Genomic DNA, 27,630 nt, shown 5'->3' on the forward strand with positions numbered 1-27,630 from the left:
CCGATTTCTGCTCGAGTCAGCTCTGTTATAAAGGAGCGATTCTTTCAGGGAACAAACAAGCACAGTACACCATTGTAATCAAAGGAACAGGCACTACTTATGTATTGGAAAGCCTTGTTCACAATAGCGCTAACACTCTAATGCCCCAGAAGCCACTATTTTAGCAGCTGTAGAGAAAAAAAGCATGACTAACAAGATGCCACACAGAGTCAGATACAGTTTTATTAGAGCACAAATGGAATCATCCCATTTGATACAGCTCATTTTAACATGCACGACTGATAAGTAGGGATCATGTATTTAATGTTTATAGAAGCAGTTTCTCCACCGCAGCGTTCAAAGGCTTCCAGTGTCTCTTGAATCAGATCTCCAATATTTTCACGCTTCTGCTGGCTGTAGTCTATTCCATCGCCTGAATTAACTGGTTAATATAAAAACAAACAAACAAACAAAGAATTATATTAAATTTAGTGTTACTCTTTGAAATAATGACATAGGAAATTGCAGTTTCTGGTCAGTGTGCCTCTATTAGCAACTTTGCTCAGTAACAAGAAACACAGTTGAATTTGAAAGCAGGATGGTTTTGGTATCTTTTTAAGGCTCTGCTCGGGCTCCGACTTCATATGCCTTCAAAATATGTTTATGTACACATTACTTCAGGATCTAAGCAAAAATCCTGATAAAAAGAAAGAAAACACATTCTTTTGTAAGATAAAGATGGACTCACTCTTACTCATTTAATCTCTTAAGACCTTTACTTCTTTATTTCTAACATTGCTTATTTAGGACAAAAGCCAGATGCATAAATGCTTATCTACAAAATGTGACTTAAGCTAGACTTGTTATGGTCTGAAATCTTAAATAGGTATTGTTTTGGGATTGTTTCATGTTAGACATCATATTCACATGCTTACGTTGTTTCCAATAGAGGGGATGTCATGCAGCCTAAAAGAGATATTTGGAGTGTAACATGACACTCATTCAATTTCTGCTCCCTGAAAAATGTGTAAAATTAAGTCAATGTCAAAAGGACAAATTATTGCAGTCGGAAGATACGGTAACACTTACGGCTGCTTTCTCTACCATGGAATAGCAAGGGTGACATACATTCATACACGCACAGCATAATTCTTTAAAAAAATCAGTGTGAACAACTGTGACAGCAAAAAATACAAGAGTAAAAAATAACTTCACCTGCAGTGATGCTGAGACATTTAAAGGAGGAAAATATATTTTATTTTGTTTTGTTTTGTTTCAAAGCAATATTCTGAACAACATCTTAATATGGGTATATTCCAAGACATATATAAAAAATAATTTGGTGGGAGTGTAGTGTACTCTGACCAGGTGCTACAGAGTGGTCAGGCGGAGTGGCTGTCACACTGCTGTAGGGTAGTTCACATAAAATCCGTCAGTGGTCTCACTCCGGGCAGTGGTGGCAATGTGCCCATGTCATACATTTAACATCTCGAATAACACTGCCTGCTTATTGACCCTCTCAGCCAGCCAGCAAAGGACACATTTGTCAAGACAACACAACCAACTTCTCGGGTCGTGCCTGCCTTTCACATGGGAAACGCGGCGCACACAAGGGCAAGGGTAGATTTTGCTTCCAGTGCTGCCTCCACACCCCCAGGCTGATGGGGTGTAGATGTATGACTGCACCCATCCTCACATCCTCTCCTGGATCTCAGCCCAAGGGTCTGGATTTAAAGTCTGTGACTTTGTTACCAGTAAAAATTGAAGAACCACGCTCGTGAAGAAAGAGGTCATGAACACGGGTAAAAATCATCCTTTTGATGAATTTTCCCGTAAAATATCTGGTTGCACTCCAGGTTAATTATGTGTATATCAGATTTTCAGACTCCTTACACACATTTGTGTCACTTTGCTTTTTGTAAAATGTTTGCAGAAATATATATGTGACATACAAGTACTGGGCTTCTGAGTGGAAAGGCAATAATTTTTTTGTGATGATTACTCTTAAGAATACAATTACTTTCCTATATATTAACTATTTATTTCACTAACATGAGAAGCCAAGCTTGCGATACCAAAACTTACTAAAAAGAATTTACTGTAATGTTAGAAATAATAGAGTATGAGAATGTATAGAAATCACCAAGAGTTATTAAATGAGAGGATTATCTTATACAAAATACTAATGCAAAAATAAAAGAACATCACAACTGAGTGCAATTTAGACTACCCATAGTTTGCTTTTGCAGAAAACAACGGAGATCAACTGTGCGTCATCACCTGTGTTGCACGTGCACTGCCAGCACTCCCCAGAACACCTGGAGGTATTTCTGATTTCACCAGTTTGAGCAAAGGAAACCCTGAACCTTGACCTAAGTCTTGGCAAATATGTAAAGGAATTACTGACTTTCCAACCATTTGTCTATTATCTGTAACTTTAAGCCTACACACATGCTCCGGTAATGAGCTTACACAGCTTTCATCCTTCTTTCAAAGAAGTAGTAATAAAAACAGCTCTCTGGAAGCAATGGTGATACATTGCTAAGCAAGTTTGGTGAGGGCCAAGAAGACACCGTGATAATGCTGGTAGCAGAGGTATTTTCCAGAATTCCATGTTGCAGTCTTTATTATAGAGCATAGTCTGTACAATAAATTATGCCTTATATGCTTGATTAAAAGGCGCCTAAGAGAATGAGGCAATGATAAAGGAAACAGTCTACAAGGGAAGACTGAATGTGTGATGTGCAGACCGTCATTACAGGTTTTTTTTTCCTACAGACCATCTGTGCTGTATGAAGGTTTGTATCCTCAAGACAGCCATAATTCACATTAATGTCATGACACAAGCTACAACCAACAATACCAGAAAGGTTATGTCCGCATCGAGGTCACCTGGTAAGTACTAAAATAGCCATCCTATGCAGTTATAGGAATTAACAAATCTTTCAGACAAAAAAGATAATCATTAACCCAACAGGACAACATCCACTAAACGGATGAGTCAGAACGATCTGCACCTAAGGGTAAGTACCTAGTAATAATAATAACAATGATGATTAGTTGGAAAAAAATAACTACTGAAGTACAGCGGTCTCAGCATGTCCTTCACTGGTTTGACTCTATTTCCAAGTTAGTTTGCATGAGAAGCCAACTTTGTCAGCCACAAAAATGGTGCATATGTGAAGTGTGAACATGGATCAGATTCAAGCTCTTTATGAAGTTGTCCTCTGTGGGGAAGAATAAATCAACATGAAAAATGCTAGGAAGCACATTTGTCATATCTTTGTCTCAAAGTGAAATGTCTGGCAAATTCGGTATGCAGCAAGAACTCTTTTCAGAGTAAATGTTATTTCTGTGTTTAGAGGAAGAGCATTGAAGTGATACTAACAGATCTAGAGGATTCCAATCAGGAAAAGATCTCATTTTCCCTTCCTGGATCAAAAAGTTAGTTCCCAGTCTCCTAAATCGTGCACCAAGGCGTTTATGGTCCTTAAAAGCAAAGTGAAAGGCTTTGCACCTGTCAAGACCTGCGCTAGCTGACGAAATCATGTGGCACACCAGGGCCAGGAGTGGCACTCCCTGCCCTGCCGTCGGCGCTGCCCGTGCCAGCTGCCGTAGCTGAGGAAGCCCTGCTCGGACCCTCAGGGACTGAACTCAGCGTTTGGCAGTGAACGGAGGAGGATTTGAAGTTTGCTTTAAAACATGGTTTGTATTTGAGTCTAGACATGCTTCTATTCACGAATCAGGATATTAAAGAACTTCTAGCGTTATTTGTATCCCGTCTCATTTCATTTTAAAATTTCAGGAGGGTAATGCTACAAATATAAAATTGTATTGTGTTAAAGAAGGACAAACAATTTTCTCTCAATGCATAAAGAGCTTGATAGGGCAGTTTTGAAGTCCTAGAGTGGACGAGAAAGGTAAACCAACCCTCAAAGCTCAGTCAGATCTATTCTTATCTCTGGACATTTGTTAGCATCTGAGAGTGTCCGAGACATTCTTTCAGTTTATTAGATTTCACTTCAAGGCAGGCCAGGTCTCAAATAGAGTTTTTTTTAATCCCCCCAATATGTCAAAGTACCTCTCTAAATATCTCACAGATACCAGAGCTCACTCCTGGTGGTGGCTGTTCCCATGGTGGTGGCTTCATGGAAAGCACAAATTAAAATCAGAGTTTTCATACACCTGCTGTTGTAGGGCTGTCATAGATCTTGGGATATTACAACTTCCTCAAATGTTAAATATCTGCGGAGTGCTTAGCATTGGAAGACAGAATAATACTTAAAACAGAGTTCTGAAGAGACTGTGAAGGAAGCCCCACGTTCCCAGCTTAAGCAATGTTTTTAATCAAATTGTAACTACAGGCCACTCCTTTATTTTTTACTGATGAACTTTTGAGAGCATATATGCACATGTATATTTCGACTTGTTGTCTTAGAACAAGTGGGTCCTAGCAGAAATTTTTTAACTACTACTAGTTGATAACAGAGAGCCCTTGTATAATGGGATTTTTTTTTTTGTACACAAATCACTAAAGCTACTTGGAAAGACAGGCATCACGTCTCTCTTTTTGAATCTTGAGAAACAGAGTGAATGGTGAAGTGACTTGCTCCAAGTCACGGAAGGCATCAGTCACAAATCATGTTCTTTGACTTTATATTGTAGATGATGAAAATGGTTTTTATGCTAAAATATAACTATGGTAAAGGTAATTTTTAAGCTGCTCAGTTCATCCTAGTCAAACTAACAGGTATTTTCAGTGATTAAAATGATTACAATAATCCAACGCACTAACCACATAACTGAATAAGGTTTTTACTTCAAGAAACCAACAGTGATGGGATTGTAAAGTGCAGATTTCTCAATAGAGAGTTGTATTTCTGCAGAAAAGCCTATCACAGAACAATATACAGTTAAGCAGGACAAACGAGCATTAAGATATTTTGTGGAAAATTTCAGGACTTTATCCCTTCTAGGAGTCAGAATCAGTACCAAGAAACAAATGGAAGCAGATTCCACCTATAGATTGACACGCATGCGTGTCACGGTTCACATCGCATGAGCTCACTGCTCAGCTACAGTTCAGAGATTAATTAATTTTTCAAAGTCCTCTTGTTAGGATGAGTTTAATTGTCATAAAGGTGTTGGCTTCCTGACCGGAGTGGAAAATGAAAGCCTGTGATGAGTCAGTGCGGCGGGAGGGAGGAGGGCTCCTTTGCACCCCTCCTCTCACTGTGACTCAGAGCTCTGCTTTGAAATTGTCAGCTCCGGGAAGAAAGAGGTACTTGGGTCTCCCTGTTTATTTAATTGAAAGTCTGTGAAAAGTCACAGGCTGAGACTCAGAAACCCTCCTGTCTGCTAAGAAGCGGAGGGACATTGCTGGTTTATTTCACTTGGGTGAAGGAAGAGCCACCAGGAGGTTATGACTTCTGGTCATTACCAACCCAGGCAGAAAACCTTGTGTTCCATTCCTGAAGGCTCAAAGCAACACAAACGCCAGTTTTATGTTGTTCTTAGGACACGTCTCGATTACGTGCCCACAGAAGTGCAAACTGGCCTCACACAGGCTGGCCCAAAGCAAGAACATTGGAAAGAGGATTTCATAGAGTAATTTATGTCGGAAGGAACTTCTGGAGCCATCTGGTCCAAATGCCCTGCTCAAAGCCAGCTTCATTTTCAAAGTTAGGGCAGGTTGCTTGGGGTGATGTACCTGAAGCTGCTCAGTGCAGAATAATTCAGGATGAGAAAAGGTGCAGAGATCCCCTTGAGCTGGCAGAGTTTTTTTGCCAGCCATTTCAAATGTGATGAAGGGAGGTGCTGCTCCTTAAATATGAAAAAGTATTTGGTGAAAGAGGATTTGCTGAAGCTACAAACTTCATAGGGAGGATTATTATCTGTTTTGATACAAAACAAACCTAAACTTTTGGCATAGTAACAGATTCTCACTTGCATATATAACATCGCTTTTGGAAGCTTAATCATATACTGAAGAAAAAGGCACAGATTTGGCTGAAAAATCAAGAAAATTTCATTAACACCCTGACTTGAAACTATGAAAACATCATTTTAAAAAATCTAACATGTATCTTTTAGAGCACTTTTGAACATTAAAGCAGAAAATACTAATATACTTTAAGGAGGCTAAACCTTTGAATATGCACAGACCTGTTTTTTGACACTATCAACACTTAAGAGTTCCTTGTCTCTTGCTTTACTTGGCTCTTCCTTCTATTTTTCATCACTAGTGCTGACTGTTTATCACTTTACAATGCTACAGTGCTGCAAAGATTGTAGAAGAATGTTTCAATTCAAGAAGAAAGCATGTATGCTTGGAATTTAAAAAGAATACTAACATAGAGACATTTCTGCTCATCATAGGTCTTAGAAAAAAACAATTTTATACTTTTGACATAAATCAGCTTGGTTCTCATTGAAGGCATTTCGCTTTAGCATAAAATGCAGATTCTTTCTATAGTTATCTTCCATATGCAGCTAGCTTTAAGTTATTTCATAAATTAGCATTTATTTTAAAATGTAAGTGCTGTTACTATAAATACTATTCAGAAAGTCAACAATTCAGTAGGTGGAGGAAGTGCTCTGATTGGAAAGGAAACATTTGACTGACTTATGATGTTTTACTAATGATGTAAGGCTACTAGAGATAGCTGTAACTACTTGTAAATTACTGCAGTATAAAAAAACAAAAAAAAACAAAAAAAAACAAAAAAACCCAAAACCAACAAACTAAAAAAAACAACTGAAAATGAGCCAAAACAGCAGCTGTTATCACAGTTTTCCATTTCCAGGAAATGTTAGCAACATCAGATGTAATCCATTCTAAGCCCAGACTTTTTTTAAATAGAAGTACAAAAATGAAAAAGAAACAACAGATTTTGTAATAAGTTATATTAGCAAATACATTTGACCAATGAAGTAAAAAATAAGAGATTTATAGTATTTTTTTCCCTCTATAAGTATTTAAACCTCTCCAATGAATTTAGACTTTGAAGTTTGCCTATGATCGTGCTACTGATCAACATCAAACAAAGCCGTATTAAATAACCTTAGATAAACAGCATGCTCAACAGGGGAACAGAAACCAGAGTCTGAGGTCTCTGTGGCCTTGGTACACTGTTTACTGTTGCAAAATAATACATTAGGTCACAAATCGTGTTTAAAGTGCAACAAGAGTTGCACCACTTATGTGAATCTGATGTTCTTGCATGTATATAAGCTAGTACAAAATAAATACTGTTTTTTAGCTGGAAATCATGTTTGTGTGTGCAAAATTTGCATAGCTTTGCTGGGCTGATGTGAAATAGATTTGCTTGTCACACGAATTTCTCATCCAAATATAGCACAATTAATGCAAAAGGGATTAAATCCATGGAAACACAACATTTTTGTGTATGTATGTGGAATAAAAATAATTTCTTTTTTAACGTAATTCAAGGTGACAAAGCTGAAAGTCCCAAAATGCTTTAAAGATCACTGATTTCAGTATGAAACATAATCCTGTAACAGCTAATTTTTAACATTGAGTTCATTCATACTTAAACTCAAGATGTTTGACAATCCATCCTCCTTCCCCCTGGGAAGATTTTTATTTATGGAACCAAAATGCTTTTGAGGGAAAGCCCTAGGTTTTTCTTTACGAGCAAAAAGCTCAGTAATTCGTTACTCTGTGTTAATAACTGTTGATGTGTTTGTACATCTGTCATGTACTAATGGAATTTGTTGTGTTTAAATTCACTGTTCAAAATCATTACCATTTAAGGACCCTGATTGGTATAGCTTGCCCATCAAAAATTCCATTGACAACCAAATGAATTAAATAACTGCTTTCATAACTTTGAGACAAAAGGATAAACCTTTTATTATCACTGGAATGCAAACATACAAAAAAAGAAGGTCAATACATAAAAAATTTCCCATCAAAATTATGGGAGCAAGTTGTTAGATATGCCTATATGTTGCTGGATATTCCCAAAGTTGCCAGTTTTCCAGTTTTTCTGTTCCCTAATTAAGCGAAACAAGCAAGAACCCAAAGACAACTGAGGGTGTTTTAGCAGTGATTTGAGAAAGGACAAGGAGATGAAAGCTATGAATGACTGTGTGGATTTGCCAAGATTTCTTTCATTGCTGCGAGACAAGGACAGAATTTACGCAGTTTAAAGGACAGCTAGCACTGAAACTGTAATGTACTATTTTATCCTCAAGCCTGTAATGTACTATTTTATCCTCAAGAAAGGAACACCCTGCTCCCCCAGATATCTGTAGTATGAGGGTCAGGCTATCTCCTTCTGCTGTCTCTTTAAATATTTTTAATATATATTTTTTAAAAGTAAATTGCGTAATCTGATTACTGTTTCTGAGTTTTTCCAGTTGGATCAATGCATATGGTGGACAAAAGAATAAATAAAAATTATCTTCCCAAGATATGACTTTGCATTCTTTTTGTGAAGAACGGGAAGAACATAAAAATACTTATCAAAATCCAATTAACAGCTATTCATTTTACATTAAGAAAAGCATACATTTGAATTTATAACAGCTTTTCAAGCAAACAGAAAAAAGCCAATTTTTATACAACTAAAATGTACTATAATGTACAATCTTTACTTACAAGAATGTAAAACATTTTAAAAAGAAAGAAAATTGTGTGGCGTTTCTGCAGATTCACAGCTTTTGAATTGTGAAAGCTGAATACTTTTGAAAGCAATACGGAAACTGCACATACATCACATGCAGACTGATTTTTAATTTTTTGTTTTAAAAGCTTTAGGAATATCTCACAAAACAGTCTCTTATTTATCTTTTTCAACATTTTTCCTGCAATAAGTGTGAAGAAAGATAAGTGAATGAAAAGAACTATTTCATTAGTGACTCTAACTGGAAAACATTCATCCTTTTTCTTGTCTAAATTACACCTGTACCTTTTGTCCCAAATCAAGGTCCCAAAAGGTCAAAGGGTCCCAAATATGCAGAAAGCAAGAGGCCCAGCAGCATCCAGACCAACGCGCTGAATGCCTGAGGAGATCTCACAGCAAAGTCAGTTTCATAAGGAAAGCTGTAATGCTTTGGGAAATAAAGTTACATGCGAAAAAGCCAGTATCTCAGGTTACTGAAACTTACTCTTCTTGTACCTCAGTTCAGCCTTCTGAAGTGATGCTTAAAGAGACCGTATGTTGATACGCGAAGAAGACACTCCAGTATTCTGTGGCACACTGTTTACTGGGGACATACTACCACTAGTATGAGATTAAAGCTGAACAAAAAGATAGCACAGCAGATTGTGATTCCAAACACTTAATCTTTGCATCTTTTTGTGTCATTTTAAATTATTAAGTAGTAAGCTGGAGGAAGAGCAATTTAAGGAATGGGGATATGAGAGCTCTCCATTACAGCTTGCTGAGTTCTTCAAATCTTGTTCTGACCCAAGCTAATTTAAAAAAAAATATATTTTAAATATTGGCATTTAAATATCTTCCTTTAGAGAACACTTTAGCACTTTGTACTGATATTAAATGAACTGAGGAATCATATATTTCTCTGTATACGTATTTCTCTTGAGATATACCAGTGAAAGGGAGGTTGGTTGGTGGCATGTTGTGAAACTGCATTAACCGATCTCAATGGTTACTAAAAGTCAACCATCTCAGGTATGACTGCTTGTTTGTCTAGCTTGCCATCAAGACTGCACGGACTCAAACAGTGGAGCATGCTGATACCGTGAACTCCTAAATTGTCTGCTATTTTCATTTGTCTGAGAAGAACCACTTCCTTGAATTTGAAAAAAAAAAAAAACCAAAAAAACAGAAGAAAACTAAACTGCAATGTCAGTCAACAGTAAAAAAATGCTATTGATAACATCAGTGAGTATGTACAAAGACAGAAGATATTTACACATTTTTCAAGCAACCTGACCCAGTACTGAGACCACCTACTGAGATTTGGCAGACTGACACACTCTTGCAATACACAGCAAAATCTTTTTTTCGCCACTTATTCAACTGTTATAAGATTACTTCCTCTACCATCCAATATAAAATCTTTACTTACTATGCCACTATAGCTGTCATAGACTCTAGACTGTATTTTTTGAAATGTACTTCTAACTTTTTCAGAAAGGGATTGTGGTGTTATTACAACACAAGCATTTTAGTGATGTCTAAATACAATTGTTTGTAAAAAGAAGTAATTGCACACAACAGGTGTCTATAAAAACAATAGGACAGGAAAGGGTTAGCAGTTTTTTGAGATAAAACTATTATTCATATATATTACAAAATTTTAAGATTCAATTATTTTAATATATAAAATATATATTTCTTATGCTTTAACACTTTTGTTCATTATTTTAAGAAAATGGTGTTGTTCCAGAAAAAAATGCTAATGCAGAATCTTTTTTGCCATTCCAGATAGCATTTTTTCTGAAAAAATAAGAAGCAGTCATAGGTCCTAGCTATAGAAGAAAGAATTAAGAGCATATTTTTCTGATTTACCATGTCCATGATACAATTTTACTGTTGGCATGTACAAGTATAGGGAAAAAAAATGCTGCTATTTCTTACATTGCATACACCTGGAGAATTGCAATCACCCATAACCCCGTGATCTCTTAAGGCCATACTGGTTTTTATACATTTACTGAAAAAGGCATTCAAACTTCTCTGTTCTGGGACTATGCGTAGAAGTAAAAATTGCTTTTCTGTGTGCAGAGTACATGACATGCTCAGCCAGGTAAATTGGACCGCAGGTAACAGTGGTAATACCTTTATGAGTGCCTCCACGCAGAAAACATCCAACCGCTCACAACGCAGCACTTCTAGTTCAGTTTGTAATACTTAATACCCTTTCACTTCATTACAAAAGCAGTGGACCTGAACAACAGTAAAGCTTGAAAAAGAATCCTTGCTTCTCAGGTGAATTTCTGTTTGCTTGTCCGAAACTGCTGCAAATATCATGTATCTATATGCTGATGGCAGTGTACTAGTTACACTAAGTTCATCTCCCTCGCAGTGGTCACGTGAGTGTTTGCTATCCCGACACGTTCCTGTGCCAGGGCCTTAAGGCACAGGATCAGCAATTTTGCAATTTGTTATTCTCCAGCCAATCCCGGTATTATAAGGCAAATATGACCGCTTACGTTCCCCAACATGAAGCTAAAGCACGCTGCATTTTCTAATTGCAATCTTAATTTTTTTATTCATCATTCACTCGGCCTTACAGCCCTTCCAGCGCTGGTGCCTGACAAGCCTACAGCTCTACAGCTTCAGAAGGAAAACAGCTCACACACACACACACACGCACGCACACACGCATGCCCGGACTGGGAGGAAGAGACAGGAGAAGCAGTAAGTGGTACGGCTGAATGCTCCTGGTCAATCCAGGCTTGCCTCGGGGTTTCCAACTAACAGCCAAGAAAACGGTTAAATAGCACGGCAGAGCACAATGTGTTCGAATATTTGTAAGTTTGTATTTTCATGCTTTATAATGAAGAACAAAAGCAAAAAAATGTCAAGAAAATTCTTCCCTGGCAACTTAAGTACGCTTTCTCACACTTGTATGATCTGAGAGTACATGTGCACACTATAACTAGCTTTACATTAATAACAATGTAATGGCCATTCCTATGAAGGAAAGTCATGAGGGCTTTTTCTACATAAATTTGGGACACATTGAAAAGATAAGCTGGAAGACAGCATGACTAATATCTAAGTGGGACATATTTCAAGAGTAATATTCTCTTGCAGATCTCCTGAAATGCTTATTGCTCAGAGGATAGCGTCGGCCTCCAGAGGAAAGGGAGAAGTAACACCTCACAAAATTCTTTTATCGCCTCTCTCCAGCAGGCCACAGATGGCTGTTTCACCTCCTACATTGTTTAATGCCAATGGCTGCGGTGAGTCTACAGGTCTCTGATCCACCTCTGCAGCTGCAGCACTGAATTGGTACCCGTGGAAGCACTACCTCAAAAGTGACAGAAAACTCTGCTTCAGAAAAATATTACTGAGCATTTTTGGACAAGAGCAGCTAGTGTAGAATGATGACTTTTGAAGGAAACTATGGGATGTTATTTTAGGGGAAAAGAATAACTTATACTAGTTACCATAAATTCATGTGAGCAAAATTCTTCATGAGTCACCCAGAAATTTCATCACTGAATGGGGATATCTGGAAAGGTCTTCCTGAATTACTTGTCCTAGCACAGCCAAAGTTTATTTGGCGCTTGACTGATAAGTTAATTAGACAATTCTTGTCCCGGGGACAAGAATGTGGACATGGGAGGAGTAGAAGAGAAAGAAAAACAGAGGCTGAAAGTGGAGGAACAAAAGCCAAGGACATTCATGTGGCCTATTAATTTTCTTAAGTATGCTCCATAAAGGTTCTAATTTATATGAATATATACATTATGGCTTAGCATAGTTATGACACAGTGTAATTTAAAGTATCACGCTGGATGCCAATCAACATGTTATATCTGAGCCTGGTGAGTTTCCACTGGCGTTATGTAGCAAAACAAGGTGAAAATGTAGATAGGCTTATCTGCACGTCTGTAGCTGGGATCCAATATCTTTGCTTTACCAGTTCTGAGTAAGAATCTCACCCACTTACAAGTTACTTTGGGAAATGATTAGAAGGGAATGTCAACCTTATGAATGTAAATATAGGGCTCCTACAGGAACATGATAGCAATCAGCTTAAGTATTGACTTTTTAAGATGGAGGAGGTGAACTGAAGCTATTACTTGTCCATGGGAAGAGAGGTACCCAGAGCAAGCCTCCCAGCGCTTGAGACCTCTTCTCTTCTTTTGTCTTCCTTCCTTTTGATCACGTGGATAAAGAATACAGTCATCCAGAGAGCTCTCACTGGTTTGGTAGTATCCTCATTTTAGAGAAGCATAAGCTTTTCTCTCTCTGTAGTATCAAAAAAAGCTGAAGAGTCACTAAGTCTTTTTAGGTATGCTTGTTATCAGATCTAGTGCCTCAGCCATCTGCCTCAACAACTCCTGAAACCGCTGATAGTTGCCTGGAAGAGAGCGTAACCACTGTCACTGAATCCTCAGAAGTCATGGAAGAAGTCAGGTTAATATCAGTTTATTTACATATGCTCACTATTGTAATATATCCATATCTAGCAGCTCAGATTGGCTTAAACAAGAGTTATGATTCTAGCTCTGTAGAGGAAATGGTACAATAAAATAGGAACTTGATTTTATAGGAAAGGAACAATAATTGCACTCACAATTTTTAGGTAACATTGACTTGACTTCACGCATCCATGGAAGACAACTGTGAAAACAGCCAGGCAGAGTTAGGGACACAGCGCAGGAGACAACATCATGGTATAAGTCTCTTAATGATCAGAATGGAAATGTCAGACCACATTAGGAATCGCAACACTTAATACTTATCACGTGAGCTCTGCAAGGGAATCGGTAGGGCTGCACTAGACTCACCTCACAGCATAAAGTACGAGTTACTTTCTCAAGAACAGGGGCCGAGTGAGTGAAAGGTTGATCAGTGAGTCTCGCAGAAGTAGCCACTGGGCAACAGAGAGCAGAACAGTGTCTAAAATCTTGCTTTTCTCTGGGACTCAGATGTTTGCATCCACCCTGGAGCCAACGCCCTGAAGTTTTCCTGGGAGTAGATATCTATTGCCATTCCTTCTGGGTGAGGCTGATCACTTTCTTTAAAAGCAGCTTGTGCCACAAGACAGTAACGATGGCTGTTTCTCATGGATGTATGTTGGTTTTGTGGTACGCCTCTTTACGATAACAATTCAAGTTTCCCACAAGTTCTATCAGCTAAAAGACAATATAAGCTGAAGCCTGTTCTGACACCTTGTGCGTGTTATATACTCTAGCAACATTTTTCTCACCATGGGCATAAATTTGGATCTCTCCCCTCTAACCAGATGCTTATTTTTCCAGAAACTCTGCTACTTTTCCGCTTAGATTGAATTTGGACAATGAGTTTAAAAGTTATGGGAGCTGAGGGGGGAGGGAAAGACTTGCAGAACAGAATAACCTTGCAACCCTTTGTACTCTTAGGATGGCAGGCAAAAAAAGATAAGAAAGGGCAGCAGTAGCTGCCTTCGTTGTTATTGTATGAAAACCTAATGGTGGAGCACCCTCCCAGGAAGCAGGAAACAAGTCTAGCATCGTTCAGCCTATGTGGTTTCAAATCTACAACTTTAACGATCAGGGAGATTTCACCTAATTATCAAATTAGTTACTCAGGGAGAAAGGCCCGTTTTACCTCTGTGCTTATGGCTTGGCAAGGAAGAAGCTGTGAGTCAGACCTTTTGCCAGGCCATGAACTTGTACCACTGTTTTCGGAGAGACCCAAAGTTGACCACCTGAATCCAATTTTCGGCAGCTACTTGAATGGGCCCATCCTGAGCCCTTACCTGTTCCCAAATGAAGGCTGTAGTGAATCAGAACATCTGTAGATGAGGCTAGATACTTAAATGAATAAATACAGATTTACATATATACATCTAGAGTGCCAAGTTTTAAGTGTTTTGACTTGAACTAACTTCCTAACAGATGGTTATTCTGCATCTATCTTCATTTATTTATGGTTGTTTATGTTTTTACAGACGTAATAACTGATCTAAAAGTGATACAAGCTTATTCCTTGTCTTTTTATTTATTTCTATTGCAATAACAGTTAAAGAGATTACTTTACTGCACAATCTATAGAAATTACATGAAGATGATCTTTCTGTGTTGTACTTACAAGAGGTCCTTCCAAAAACTCAAGAAAAGCTGCCATGACCATAAGGCAAAGTGAGCAAACATAAAGTAGATGTTATCATCATCTGTAACATCGTAAGCTTAAGCAAAATATTAACACAAATAAACAACCCCAAAAAAACTCTAAAAATAAAAAGAGGTGAAAATAACGGGAAATAAAGAAGAGAAAATATTTAAGTATGCATATTAGAAGCTTAAGAAAATGGAGACCAACAAAATTAATGCAAAATTTCTCAATAATATAAATCTCATGCTACATAAAATGCAGTTCGTGGTATCATAAGCAGATAAAAGTTGTATCATAAGCAGATAAAGATCTGATTCAGGAAACTGTCATGCAAGTGTGTAAGTGATTGCAAAATCAGAACTAAAGTGAGTTTATGTCTATCAAAACACTTCCTAACTAAAGCAGCAAGGAAGGCAAGCATGTGCAAAGTATTAAGAAATGAAGGGCCTATTACTGATCTCAGCTGTATTCATGCCTTACCATGTAAAATGTAGAAGACTAAATGAGACAGGGAGTTAGCTTTTCTCTGGCTACTACAGTGATTAATTAGCTTATTTTCAATACCAAAAAAAATCGTAACTTTTTTCACAGTACCAAAAGTACAAGAAAACAACAGCTATCCATTATCCCTCTAACAGGAAAAGACACATGTGACCATGAAACACTGTGAGACTTTGGTAAGAAATGTCATGGGAAAGAAAAATTCTCAGCTTTGATTTTTGTATTTATTTATATGTAAGTTGTAGGAAAAGCAAAGTTTGCTGTAATCATTTTCTTACATTACTGAGACATTCATTTTTTACTGCACCACTTAAACTACAACCGTCTGAAGAAGATTCAGAAGATCATTACAGTTGCCAATATTTATTATACGCCTTTATGTGCACTGTAACACGCCTGCATTTGTATGGAGAAACCAGATGTGGAAGGAAAGACAAGGAAATTTTCCCACTGAATGATAAAGATGGTTTATTTTCATAAGCCAAATAAATTTTTCAGGAAACAAACTCAAAAAATTATTGATGTAGAACAGTTTTTATTGCATAAGCTGCAGAACTCCACTGGGGAAAACAGAAAGGAGAAGCCCTTAGGCCACATTTTGTGTGACCTAATTCTTTCAAGGGTACGTTTCTGCAAATTTTTAGGAAATGACAACGCAAATGAACGACAGTTCCCACTGTGATGTTTTTCATGGAATCTCTGTATAACCTCCAAAGAGCAGACTTTGCACCAACACTACAGTACATAGTTTTGTTGTAGAGTTTAATTGCTTTTGGATGTAAATGAGCAGAAAAACAATTATCACACACCCAGCAGAAGAAGCGGTTATGCTTCTATAAATTTCTGGTATTCTAATGTTGCGATTATCAATTTAAAGTTTCAGTCTATACGCTGCTGCCAGTTAATGATTAGTCTACTACATTTTGGTGAAATTGCACTCCAGCCAAGGGAAATGAAGTAAAAAGATGATGTGAAAAAGAAACTAATATTGCTAAAGTCTAATTAGAGCAGCAGGGCCATTGTTGGACATAACTGTGATGAGATCAAATGCTGTGATTTGATTTTCCTGGGTGAAGTGTTAATAGGAGTGTGGATTAAGTTTTTTCTCTTGTTGTGAAATTGTCTTTATATTAATATAAAGCAGAATACAATCATTGTCTCTGAGAGTACATTTCTAAAATCTGCCCGTTTACTTTCAGAAACATTGGTACCATGCAGTTTATTTTGAAGGAAAACACATTCATTTAACAAAGAAAAAAATCATTCTTTTGATTTCAGTATCACCAGTAATATCCACCAGAACTTCATTTTAAGTTTCCTACGTCAGACAACCTTTTCTTACTACTGAAGTTTTAATTCATACTGGTTTGTTTCTAAATGAGTACTTGCAGCAAGTGAATGTGCTTTCATTTAGCACCTTAAGTTTTTCTTTTAACAATTTAAGACCACATTTTAGCTATAGTAGATAAAAACATGATAATAAAAAAATAATGTTTTAAGAATATAATTGGATTTTATCTCAAATAAAAAATTATGCATACTCTGATATTAAACTCTGTATTTCTCCCCTAGAACATCTAGGAATCAGAATATTTTGCCCCTCCTCCAAAAGTGTTAATGGGCATTCATAACCCCTTTACTAGCCATATATTCTGAAATGCTTCTGGGTTCATAACTGGTGCAATTGGTACAATAAGTGTTGGTAATAAAACCTGTCTGAGTGCCCATAAATATATATTGTGGAGAAATATTATGTGTGAAGCTCTTCATTCCTCCATCTACAATTATATAATACAGAAAGATCCAAATGTATATGATTTAGGTAAGGCAGAATAACATTTGAAATTTAAAAGGTCAGATGCATGTAATACATATTTTTCACTTTGAATTGTGCACAAAGTTTATTTGTAGATCATTGAAGTTGATGGGGAACTTGAGTGTTTATTCAGCTGGAACTTTAAGTATTTCATATATAATGCATATGTTCCCCCAAATAGTTTAAATTGACTACTACAAAAAAATAGTATGATGTTGCACACACATCTCAAATATTCCATAAAGCGGATTAAAAATGTAACACAGACATCAATTTCTTAATGCTTCATAGTGCATATTCAATAGTAAAAGACATCAATAGAATTTTGTATCTGATTTTCTAACAGAACCATAATCCCCCCCATTCCTTAATTAGTTCATGAATACAAGGAAAATCTAAGGAACACATGTAACAGCTGTATATTTTTTTTTCCTTTTAATTGTGCTGCTCTGAGGACTTTATCAAAAATTGTTTTGATAAACATCCTTAATATAAACACCTACATTGGCAGGAACATTTTCATTGGGGAATAACTGTGAGAGTCCATAATCTGTGATGTCAATAGTTACATCACGTTGTTTATTTATCTGTAATGTGTGTAACGTTCTCAGCTTTCACCTTTCCCAGTGTCTCACAGGAATCAGCTCTTAGGATGAGGGGTTGTACAAATTCAGAATCCATCAAGACAGAAAATGATGTGAGAAGAGAATATTCTGTTAAATTTTGCTAAAGCTATCATCTTCCAACCTATCACCTGATACTAAGGGATTCTCAAGCTAACTAGACCATCAAAGCAGTTAATTTGGATCACTTGGCATTCAATCATAGAATGATCACTTGGCATTCAGTCATAGAATTCATCATAGAATGACTGAATAGTTCAAAATTTTGAAAAAGGCCTTTTTCCACCAGAGACTGACTTTAAAGCTGTACCCTAGCCTGCTGTATTATGATTAGGCCCTGGCTTTTTCATTGAAAACTGCCTGAACAAATTACTGAAATTTAGATTACTTCGATACAAGTACAACAAACTCTGATTATTGGTATCCTTTAAAATTGCCAGGCCAAAGATATGGTCTCCATCCTAAGTGTGAAAGTTCAATAAGAAATGATTTTCCCACATACTGCAGAGTATTTTTCTCTGTGAGGAGACTGTCATCCTCAGTTGCTCTCTCTTGTATTAATCATGAATCTATCAATCTGAAAAACAAAGCGCATGGGAGCAGAATATAGGCTAATTCAATAAACAGAACAAAAGATTCCATATTCTCTGTCAGAGGATATTACAGTGACCACAATTCTCTCAGCTTTCAGACCAAAGCTGAAAACTCACTTCAAATTAGTACCCTCAGACTCAGTAGACAAAGCAGCTAAGAAGAAGCAAATAGGACATGGATCAAGGTGGAAAAGGTGAGGTTAAGAGTAAATGAGATTGCCAAGCTATTGAGAGTTTTTGGAAAATACTGAAATCCAATGATAGGTAACATTAAAAAATCTTATTTATGTACGGTGAGAAATACTTGACCGTGGAAAAGTATTTAATGTTGGGACATGTTGGTTTAATAGAAAATAATATAGGACTTTTTTTTAAATATACAATTAAATAATCACATTAAGTAATAAATGTTTTGTGGCTGTTACCGTAATCACAATTTATTGCTTAGTAGCAATAGTTTCTAATAAGGAAAATGGTTTAAGTTAAGAAAATGTGTTATTTAAAATGCATGTGTATAGTACTTTGTATTTGTAATAAGATATGGATTATAACTGTGTAATTGACTGACATTCAATTAAAAAGCTTGAAATTAAGTAAAGATGGCTGTGTATTGAACTGTTGCATTTTAGTGCACTTCTGTTGGCAGATCAACAGATCACTCGAACTGTATCATTAAGGGTGTAGAGCTGTGAGTTGAAGAGCAGAGTCTGTAATCAACATGCTTATCTGTCCCTCAGGGCTGTTATCTTGAGCAATGCACATTTTGTTTCCTTTTTTTTGAACCAAATAGAACCTTTGAAAATACTAGGAGAAACTTTTTTTTTTTTTTTAAATAAAGTTACACTACAACTAGCATAAGATAGCTTCTGTGGAGTGAAAAGCATTTATATGAGCTGAAGATCTGGCCAATTCTATTTAATTAAAAAGGGGAAGAGTTTTTCCCATAGATTAATTAATTTATTATTTTCTGAAACAACAATAAAACACCATGTTACCATCTTAAAAGCACCTAGAAAAATATACTTGCAATGTTTGGAATTATAATATAGACCCTAAAGAACAATTTATAAAATGGCATTAAAAGTCCAATATTCACTCAAGGTTTATCGACCTAGCAGGAAAGAACTCCTATTTGAATCTTAAAATTGCTAGCACATAGTATTCAGTTCGGTTCAGGAAGAAGAATAGGAGTAATAGAGTGAGGGAAAAATGAACTTTTTAGACCTCTAGATCATGACCTCAATGAGTATTGTGGGATAAAGCCCACCATGCCTAATATCTAATCTAAATCTACACTCTTTCAGTTACCCCTTGTCCTATCGCTACACTCCCCATCTTTCCTGTAGGCCCCCTTGAAGTACTGGAAGGCTGCTATAAGGTCTCATTTGTAATATTGCCATTAGACCTGATTCACCACAGCCCATGTGAACAAGAAAATGGCAAGACCATGGTCTTTAGGAATGTCTATAAATAATAAAAAGATGAATCTTCTTTTGTTCAGGAAGATGAAGTAAATGGCTAAGGAAGAGGTGTTTCCTAATCCTACTATCTAATATCAAATTCATGTCATGAGTGTATGGACGTCTTCTATTATAATTAATGGAGGTGCAAATAGGTCTACAAACAGAATATAAGATAAAGCGTCTACCATTTTAAAGAACAATGACATTAGTATAATGTATGTAATACTAAATACCTAGTAAATTGACCTCGGTGGAGTGTAGAAATTTGGATCTAAATACAAAATGTAGCTATTTGAATGTCAAATCACCATTTGTACTCCATTGTAATTATCCTTTTGCGAAATTTTACCAGCATTTGTTAGTTATGTATTATTTATTAATATATGCCAATGATATTTTTCTTATTTTTCAGACAATAATTTTCTTATAAATAACAAACAAGAAAAAAGCATTCAAAATTATTCTACTGTACACGAAATGGTATCAACTGCAGCATGTATTTTAAATGTTCCTGAAGAACTGGACAGTTTTGGTTTTTTTCTTTTAGTTTGGTACCCATCGTTGTTCCTGTTGAACAATTAAACTGGTTAAAGACATTGTCTCTCTGTGAATGAGGAAATGAAAAGTACACTGTCAGCATGTTTATTAGATGTAATTGAATTTAGCATGTATGATGGAAATGAAATCTCATTTCTTTTTCTAAATTTGTAGATCATAGGTTGCATTAAGTAGAGCCTAACTGCCACAAAATGTTTGGATTTGGTACCATTACAACTTCTACTTCCGATTTAATCATTATAGCAGATCCTCCAACATTTTGAAAGCTATTTTCTGATGAATACTCTCTTTTTATCGTATTCTTTCATAACTTCCATATTTCTGAATCCCATGATTGATTAGAATATGGATTTGAACCAACAAAATACACGTCTTTTGTTGGCCCCAAACAACTGAACAAATACACAGAAAAGATGAAAACCAAAACACAAACCCAGGTATAAAAGGCCCTGAGCATCTGTCAATATTGGCTGCCTAGCTTGATTCTAAAATGGGCTCCAGTAAAACCCTGAATCCACCTGGGACTCTTTCTGATAAATATAGAATCATTGAGTCATAGAATCATAGAATAGTTTGGGTTGGAAGGGACTTTTAAAGGTCACCATGTCCAACGCCCCTGCAATGAGCAGGGACGTCTTCAACTAGATCAGGTTGCTACAGTACATGGTGTCAGTCATTTAGAAAATTTTTTGCCTTTATTATTTAGAAGCTGATCAGCTGGGCTATATATATTTTTTTTTTAAATTTTTCAGTTCTTAGTAATAGTAAAATCAGACTTTTACCTATATATAATCCTTTTAGGATTGTTGGCAATAGCATAAAAATAAACAAGGTGCAGAGAAAGAACCCTTCAAACAAGAAGCACAGGATCTTTGCTAAAATCAGTCAGCCCAAGAAAAAGAAATATATAAGTATTTTTCTCTTTCCACGCAAGCTCTATAGGTTAATAAAACATATAAAATTGAGTCAGTAGCAAGGTTGCTCAATTAACCCTGAAGTTTTCCAGAAGATAAAGATCATCTAAGCTTATTCTGCAACCAGAGTCACCCACATGATGAAATCAGTGGCCTGCACAAAAAGTTAAATCAGCTTCTGGATGAAGGGAGAGCATGTTTCAACAATATTACCGGGTAACTTTTAGACTTAAATTGGTGTGAAGACAAAGATAAGAGAAGAAATACGGGTAGCATGGTGAGTTGATGCACTAACTGGCTTTTCACCCCAACAGATGAGAGTTGGAAGTCAAAGTCAAAGTATAAATGAAATGTGTTTTCTGGTATCATTCTGGTCCATTTGCTCACTGTACAAAAGCATCGTGTAACTGCCTGTGATTAATTGTGATTGGCAGCTGTATTCAAACTATACTAGAAGTTGTGTAAAATGAGAAAGCTACAACATCCATGCAGAAAGGTAAGGTTGCATGATATTTCTACATTTATCTCCTTTCCACGATACACAGTGCTTTATTTTTCCAGGAACTGAAAGCACACACAAAACAAGCAGTGTAAGTAACAAGGACAAACAGTCCCTCCTTCCCCCCAAATAAGAGTAAAATGAAAGAGTATGAAGAGGATCGGAAGGAAATGCTGTGTGACAGGTCTTCTGGAAGATTTCAGAAAGTGTGAAGATTATGTACATTTAAGAGGATAAAAAATCAGTTTTCATTTAAACACAAATGATTTAAATTTCAGCTAATTAAGATGATTATTATGATGTCTGTAGACAAATCTCTTCTTTTGGTGCTTTCAGTGGTCTTCTGCCTCTACTAACTGCGCTCATTTTATTTCTTGTAGGAAACGAGTAAGCCCAGGTTTATGCAAATAAACTGACGGATGTGGGCAGATAGGAACTACCTTTTTGACAGCTGATATGCAGATTACATATGCATTAGTTTCTGACAACACCGTATCAGTTTCCAGAATGAATCCTGTCCACAGGAAGAATTGTACAGGGCATTTGTAGTTTAGGAAAAAAATTTCACTGCCTGCACCTTCTTCCCACAGAAAGGTTGAAGAAGTGTAGAGCTAGGTAGGTAAGATAAGCCATTAATTACCAAGGACAACACAAATTCCATGTTTTCCTGGTGGGGTACACCTGCAGGTAGTTCTTTCCATTCCTGATGCCTCCCTGTCTGCCACTTCATCCAGAAATAATGGAGAGAATTACACAGACTTTAGCCAGTGCTGAACTCTCAGCCTTGCATCAGAAAGGCTCCTCCGTTGACTTTTCCATCCATTCCCGATTTGCTAATCTATCTGAAGCTTCATTCGAACTCCTTTCTACTTTGCAAAATCACAGGCCCCTTTCTCACTCAAAAAAGACCCACTTGCTCTCAGTATGGGGTAAATACCCAATGTAAACCAAAATTTTGAACTTCTTGAATTTCACAGGCTACCAGTGGAAGTGCTGGTCATTCCTGTTCACAAACCTTTGCAGTCTCTAGTCAACAAAATGCAGCTAAGCAGTAAGTTTGATAGCAAATATTTTCATCAGACAACAGTCAAAAGCAATTAAATCTGAGACAGTGCATCAATAAAATGCATCATTGTTATTTTGTCACGTGAAGACAATTGGAATGATAAGATTTTGTGCTAAATAAGGGATAACATACTCATGCCCACTTAAATCTTTGAATTCAAATTAAGGTCTAGGAGTCAAACCAGAAAGCAATCAAAGTACTTGTTTTTCAGACTGTAGGCCTTTACTTCAGGAAATCAGTTAAAATGTTTAAATCCATGCTAGTTTAGTAAATATGCTTGATTATGTGCTTAACTATAAGCCAATGCTTATGTTCATTATGCAATGTTTACTTTAACGATTGTAAGTATGTGGCTAAATTCACTACCAGAAGAAACAGTTTCCCAAGTCGCTTCTGGCACATCCACTATCCAAACCTCAGAAACAGGTTGCCAGATTGAGAAGTAAATGTACAGGATTTTAATACTCCTCTTCATTCAGGATCATACTTGTTAATTTTTGCACACTTATTTTTCTGTTATATACAAATACTTATGTTAATTCACGGTGGCCTGAAATGGTGAATGGTGTGAAATGCAACAAAACAGTGTGAATAATAGAAAAGTAAACAAAGATGCTGTAGCTCATTTAGGTTCATTTGGTAAACAGGCCAGCCATGTGTTCAGCAGGCAGCAACATGAGGCCAGGCTGGGTTATCGCACACGGGTAATGTGCCGCATTCTTCTCATGCCACAGCCTTGCATTCCTACTGCTCAGGGTTGTAATCTGCCCTGGTCGCAGCAAACATGGCTTGATAGATAGTAAAACGGTAAAGTTGCATGATCCTTTCTATGCATGCACCCTCTGGGAGATACTGTTTAGGCTAAATAACTAATAACTATGACCCCGGTCTCCTGGTTAGCACAAACATAAGCGTTAAAGGCTAATTAGCCCATGTTTCTCCCCTTTTCATGTTTTTCCCCTGTTCATGAAACATTTGTATGTTAACCTGGAAGATCCAGGTTAACTTAATAAAAACCTTGGAAAGTACTGCAACCCCAAATCCTGCATTCATCCCCGATTTGAACAAGGAAAATGCAAATCTGAGCAGTCTCTCCCATTCTTGGCTATAAACAGAAATGGAAGAAATTTCGAGTCAGATCCTGCTTACTGCTTGTGCTCAGAGATACACAGGGAAATAAGAAAGAGATTTTTGCATTAGCGGAGTTTCCCACAAAATTGTGTCTTGAATTGAGAAACATTATTAAAGATGTAAAACCAACACTAAATAAGAAAACAGACTCTTTGGTGCTTCTGTCTGGCTAGAAAGTATTTTGCTTCTTGTAAGATAATCTTTTAAACAGATGGCTATTTTTATGAGTACACAGAAACCCAAGTCTGACACCACTACACTTTACAAAATAAGTGATTCTACCGAGTTAGATGGAACATCATCTACGAATAAATATTTATGCAATTAGACATGTTCATTTTGTACAAGGCAATGCTCTAACCTAAGGCAGACAAGACAAAATCACAGAATGTCATTTAAACAAAAGTGAACGTAAATGTGAAAAGCAGCAAATTTTTAATAATGAAGTTTACACACACAGTGATGTGTGAATTAATTTTCTTACATATTTATATTTTAATATTCTTCTGACAAGTGAAAATAAGTTATGAATTAAAATTTGCAACAAACTCTTGACACAAACCTTGAGTTAAAACAAGAAGGAACAGTGTACAGGAATGGGTAGGAAGTATTTCTCTCTCAGTCCTTTCAAGTCCTCACTTTCAGCTTTGCAACTGATATATTTTCACTTATACCTTTGTAAAAGCTCACAATTCTTTAGCCACTTTCGGCATTCCAGGCATAGAAATTCTGTTTAGAGTTAGACTGTATACCTACATTTTAAATATTCATAACATCTTCAGCACATCACTATATGAAATGATGCATTACTTTCCTGATATGGAGTCAAGGAAAGAGGTAGCTTTGTATTTATAGAAGATATCCTGTAAAGAAAGGAAATGTAAGGAAAACCAAAGATACTAAATAAACATAGCACTTAAAATTATGGTGTACAAGTTACAGTTTGAAGTCCTCTGGAAGAATTATTGCAAACAGATGCTTGGTCTATAATTAAAGTTCAGACTCTACTATCCTATTATCTTCCTATTTTATGGCTTCTTTAAAAATCTTAGACTTCTAAGAAATTTGAAAGCTGTTGAAGTAAGTTTTTTTAAAAAAATCATACCATACGTGGAATGACATTTTTTCCAGGAATATATAGCGGGTTTGGATCTTTACCTGATACAGTGGCATGATGCCAATTTAGCATCAATGGAACAATGTCAGTTTACATAAGAAGAAGATTTGGCCCTTGGTAGGGAAGAATCAAGAATTGAGATGTTATAAAAAATGTTTTGACAGAGAAGTTAGTTATGGCTGAAAAAGTTCATGTTAAAACAGAACTAGATGGATTTTTAAAATAAATTATACCTTTTTTTGAGTTTCTAAATAAAAACTGAATGGAAATTTCAAATATATTGATTGTTCAGATCATAATTTTTAATGTAAATGTAAGTATGGACGATTTCTGTTACTGAATCAATCCTTGATTACTTTTTTTTTCAATCACAAATGCCAAACTAGAAAATGTTAGAGAAGTTTTAGTGACTATGAAACAGCTGTATTTTTTAGGCAAAAAAGTTCATTTTTGTTCAAGTGTAATGCTGAGTGCATTTCTAAGCTCTGATTTGCAAACATTTGTATATATACACAAAACACAATGAGTCCAACCGAAAGGCAGGGAACTACTCACAACGGTAAACTTACGCATATATGCATACGTGTTTGCAGACTCAAGCTATTACTTTAGAAGTTGGTCACACAGTAACAATAAAGCAATGCTTTAAATCATTATTAAAATTTTAATGTAGAGTATGGCATGAACTACAGTAGATGTGCTATAAAGCATGGAACGCAGATCAATCCCAGCTGACTGAAAGTTTTCCTTCTTTTGAGAAAGCAAAAAAGAGATCTCTTCCTCCAGAGTAGGCTGTTACAAAACATAGGGAAAGTTAAATCTGAGTTGACACGGTATAAGATACAGATTCCTGAACCGTGGCGGAAAACGTTACTGCCATTTTTATTTCTTTAGAAATCATAATGGAAGAGGAAAAAGACTTAAGCTTTACCATCTAAGTTACATTTAATATTTTCCTTTCTGTTTTGTCTCATTCTCATTTCTGTATTGTCAGGAATACTAGTGGATTTTCTTCTGCCAAACTCCCCTAAAAATATTTGTTTGTAATATACCAGCATATAAACTCATCCTGAAACTTTTGTGGAAAACTTAATTTTGAATGTTTTATTCTAGAGTTCTATCTTTGGAATTAAGTATTAATTTACTGATTTTAAACATGTTTTGAAGTTGTTTGTTTCATCATAGTTAAAGAATACTTTTGCACAGTTGAGATTTCTAAATAAACCCCCCTCTAAAATCAGATTTAGTAATCTAAGCAATACTGATGCTAGTAACTCTGAGATGTAGACAGATTACAGATAATAGAGCATGATATTTGTTTTGAGCTAGGTAGATCTGCATACTCGCTTTTTGAGGAAGAATGTTTAAAAGTCACCCAGATCTGAATTCTGTCATGAAATCTCTCACATTTTCAAAATGTACAGAGAGATATGATACATCCATTCTGATTTTCTTTTTGGAAATTTGGGGTAATAGTTTGTACACATGCTACTTCATTTTTGACAAAACTGTATCATGCTGAACTGTTATACAAACATAATCAATGGATTTTCAGGAGACATAGTACCACAGCACAAAGGTCTGCTGTATAGTAACGTAAGTAAAATATCAGTAAATTAAAAAAAGACACAGGAGTTATATTAGTGATCTGCATAACCTCATGTGAGAAGAATAGTCACATTTTAGGAAATTAGAATATAAAATGAAAAAAAGTCCTCCTAGAATTTAGGACATTTTAGGTCAAATACAGCCCTAGAACAAACACATGTAATTTCAGACATTTTCATGTCTACTGGCTGAAATGATCCAGTTGATGATAAATTTTTGCCTTGTTATAAACATTCCCAAGTTGTCCTCCAGGGAAATGTGTGTGTGTGTGTGTATGTGTTCAGAGGGAGGGAAATCAATGCCAAAAAATACAAGTTTCTTCTACTGCATACAAGTCTTTTCTATGCTATTCTTAGGTTTCTGAATCCTTTTCTGAAATCTAGAATCTCCTGAAAACTACCAAAGCTGAATTTTGCACCAAATTAGATTCATTCTTAGCATTTTCACTCATTAGAATCTGATTTGCCCACTGTTGCACATTGTCACTGGAAGGCAATCACAAAGGCTAACATTAGCCTAAGGTTAGTCTCTTAGTCTCAACATTTACAGTACACAAAGAGATTAATCAAAATATCTAAAATTAGGTTCTTGTTTGGAACTGACTTCTAGAGAGGTTTTTCTTTTCTCACAAATGAAAATGAGTAGAGAGAAATTGTATGGAAATAATGCTCCTTAGCCTAATTACTAACTAATGTTTTGACATTCTTTAATTTCTCTTCCTCCTCCTTTCCCTGTTAAAAACATTTCCTATTCCGGGTACATTTTAATTTCATTTAGGCAGGTTTTCTTTTTTTTTTTTTTTTTTATATATATACACAATGCTAAAACCCACAATGTTTTCTTGACCTTAATTATTTTCTATTTTGGGGCCTTAATTCAGCTGAACATGTGCTGTTTTTCTTCCACAGGTCCCAGAAACATTTCTTTCTGTCACCTTCTCCACACATCTCAGATGTTTGTAGGCAGACTCAGCTCACAAACCCAGCAGAAA

General features: G+C 36.2%; 1 protein-coding gene across 1 annotated transcript in view; it reads right to left on the reverse strand.

Annotated features, from left to right (window-relative positions):
* Nucleotides 1-260: 260 nt before the first annotated feature.
* The window catches only part of PACRG (parkin coregulated), a gene marked incomplete at both ends in the record, with an annotated part of 256,062 nt that continues 228,692 nt past the window's right edge, over nt 261-27,630 (reverse strand). The window contains one exon of the mRNA XM_082481933.1: nt 261-421. Coding sequence (XP_082338059.1) covers nt 261-421 — 161 coding nt within the window. The remainder of the gene's footprint in view (nt 422-27,630) is intronic.

Source organism: Vanellus vanellus (genome assembly GCF_965231255.1).
Source record: "Vanellus vanellus genome assembly, chromosome: 3".
Lineage (NCBI taxonomy): Eukaryota > Metazoa > Chordata > Aves > Charadriiformes > Charadriidae > Vanellus > Vanellus vanellus.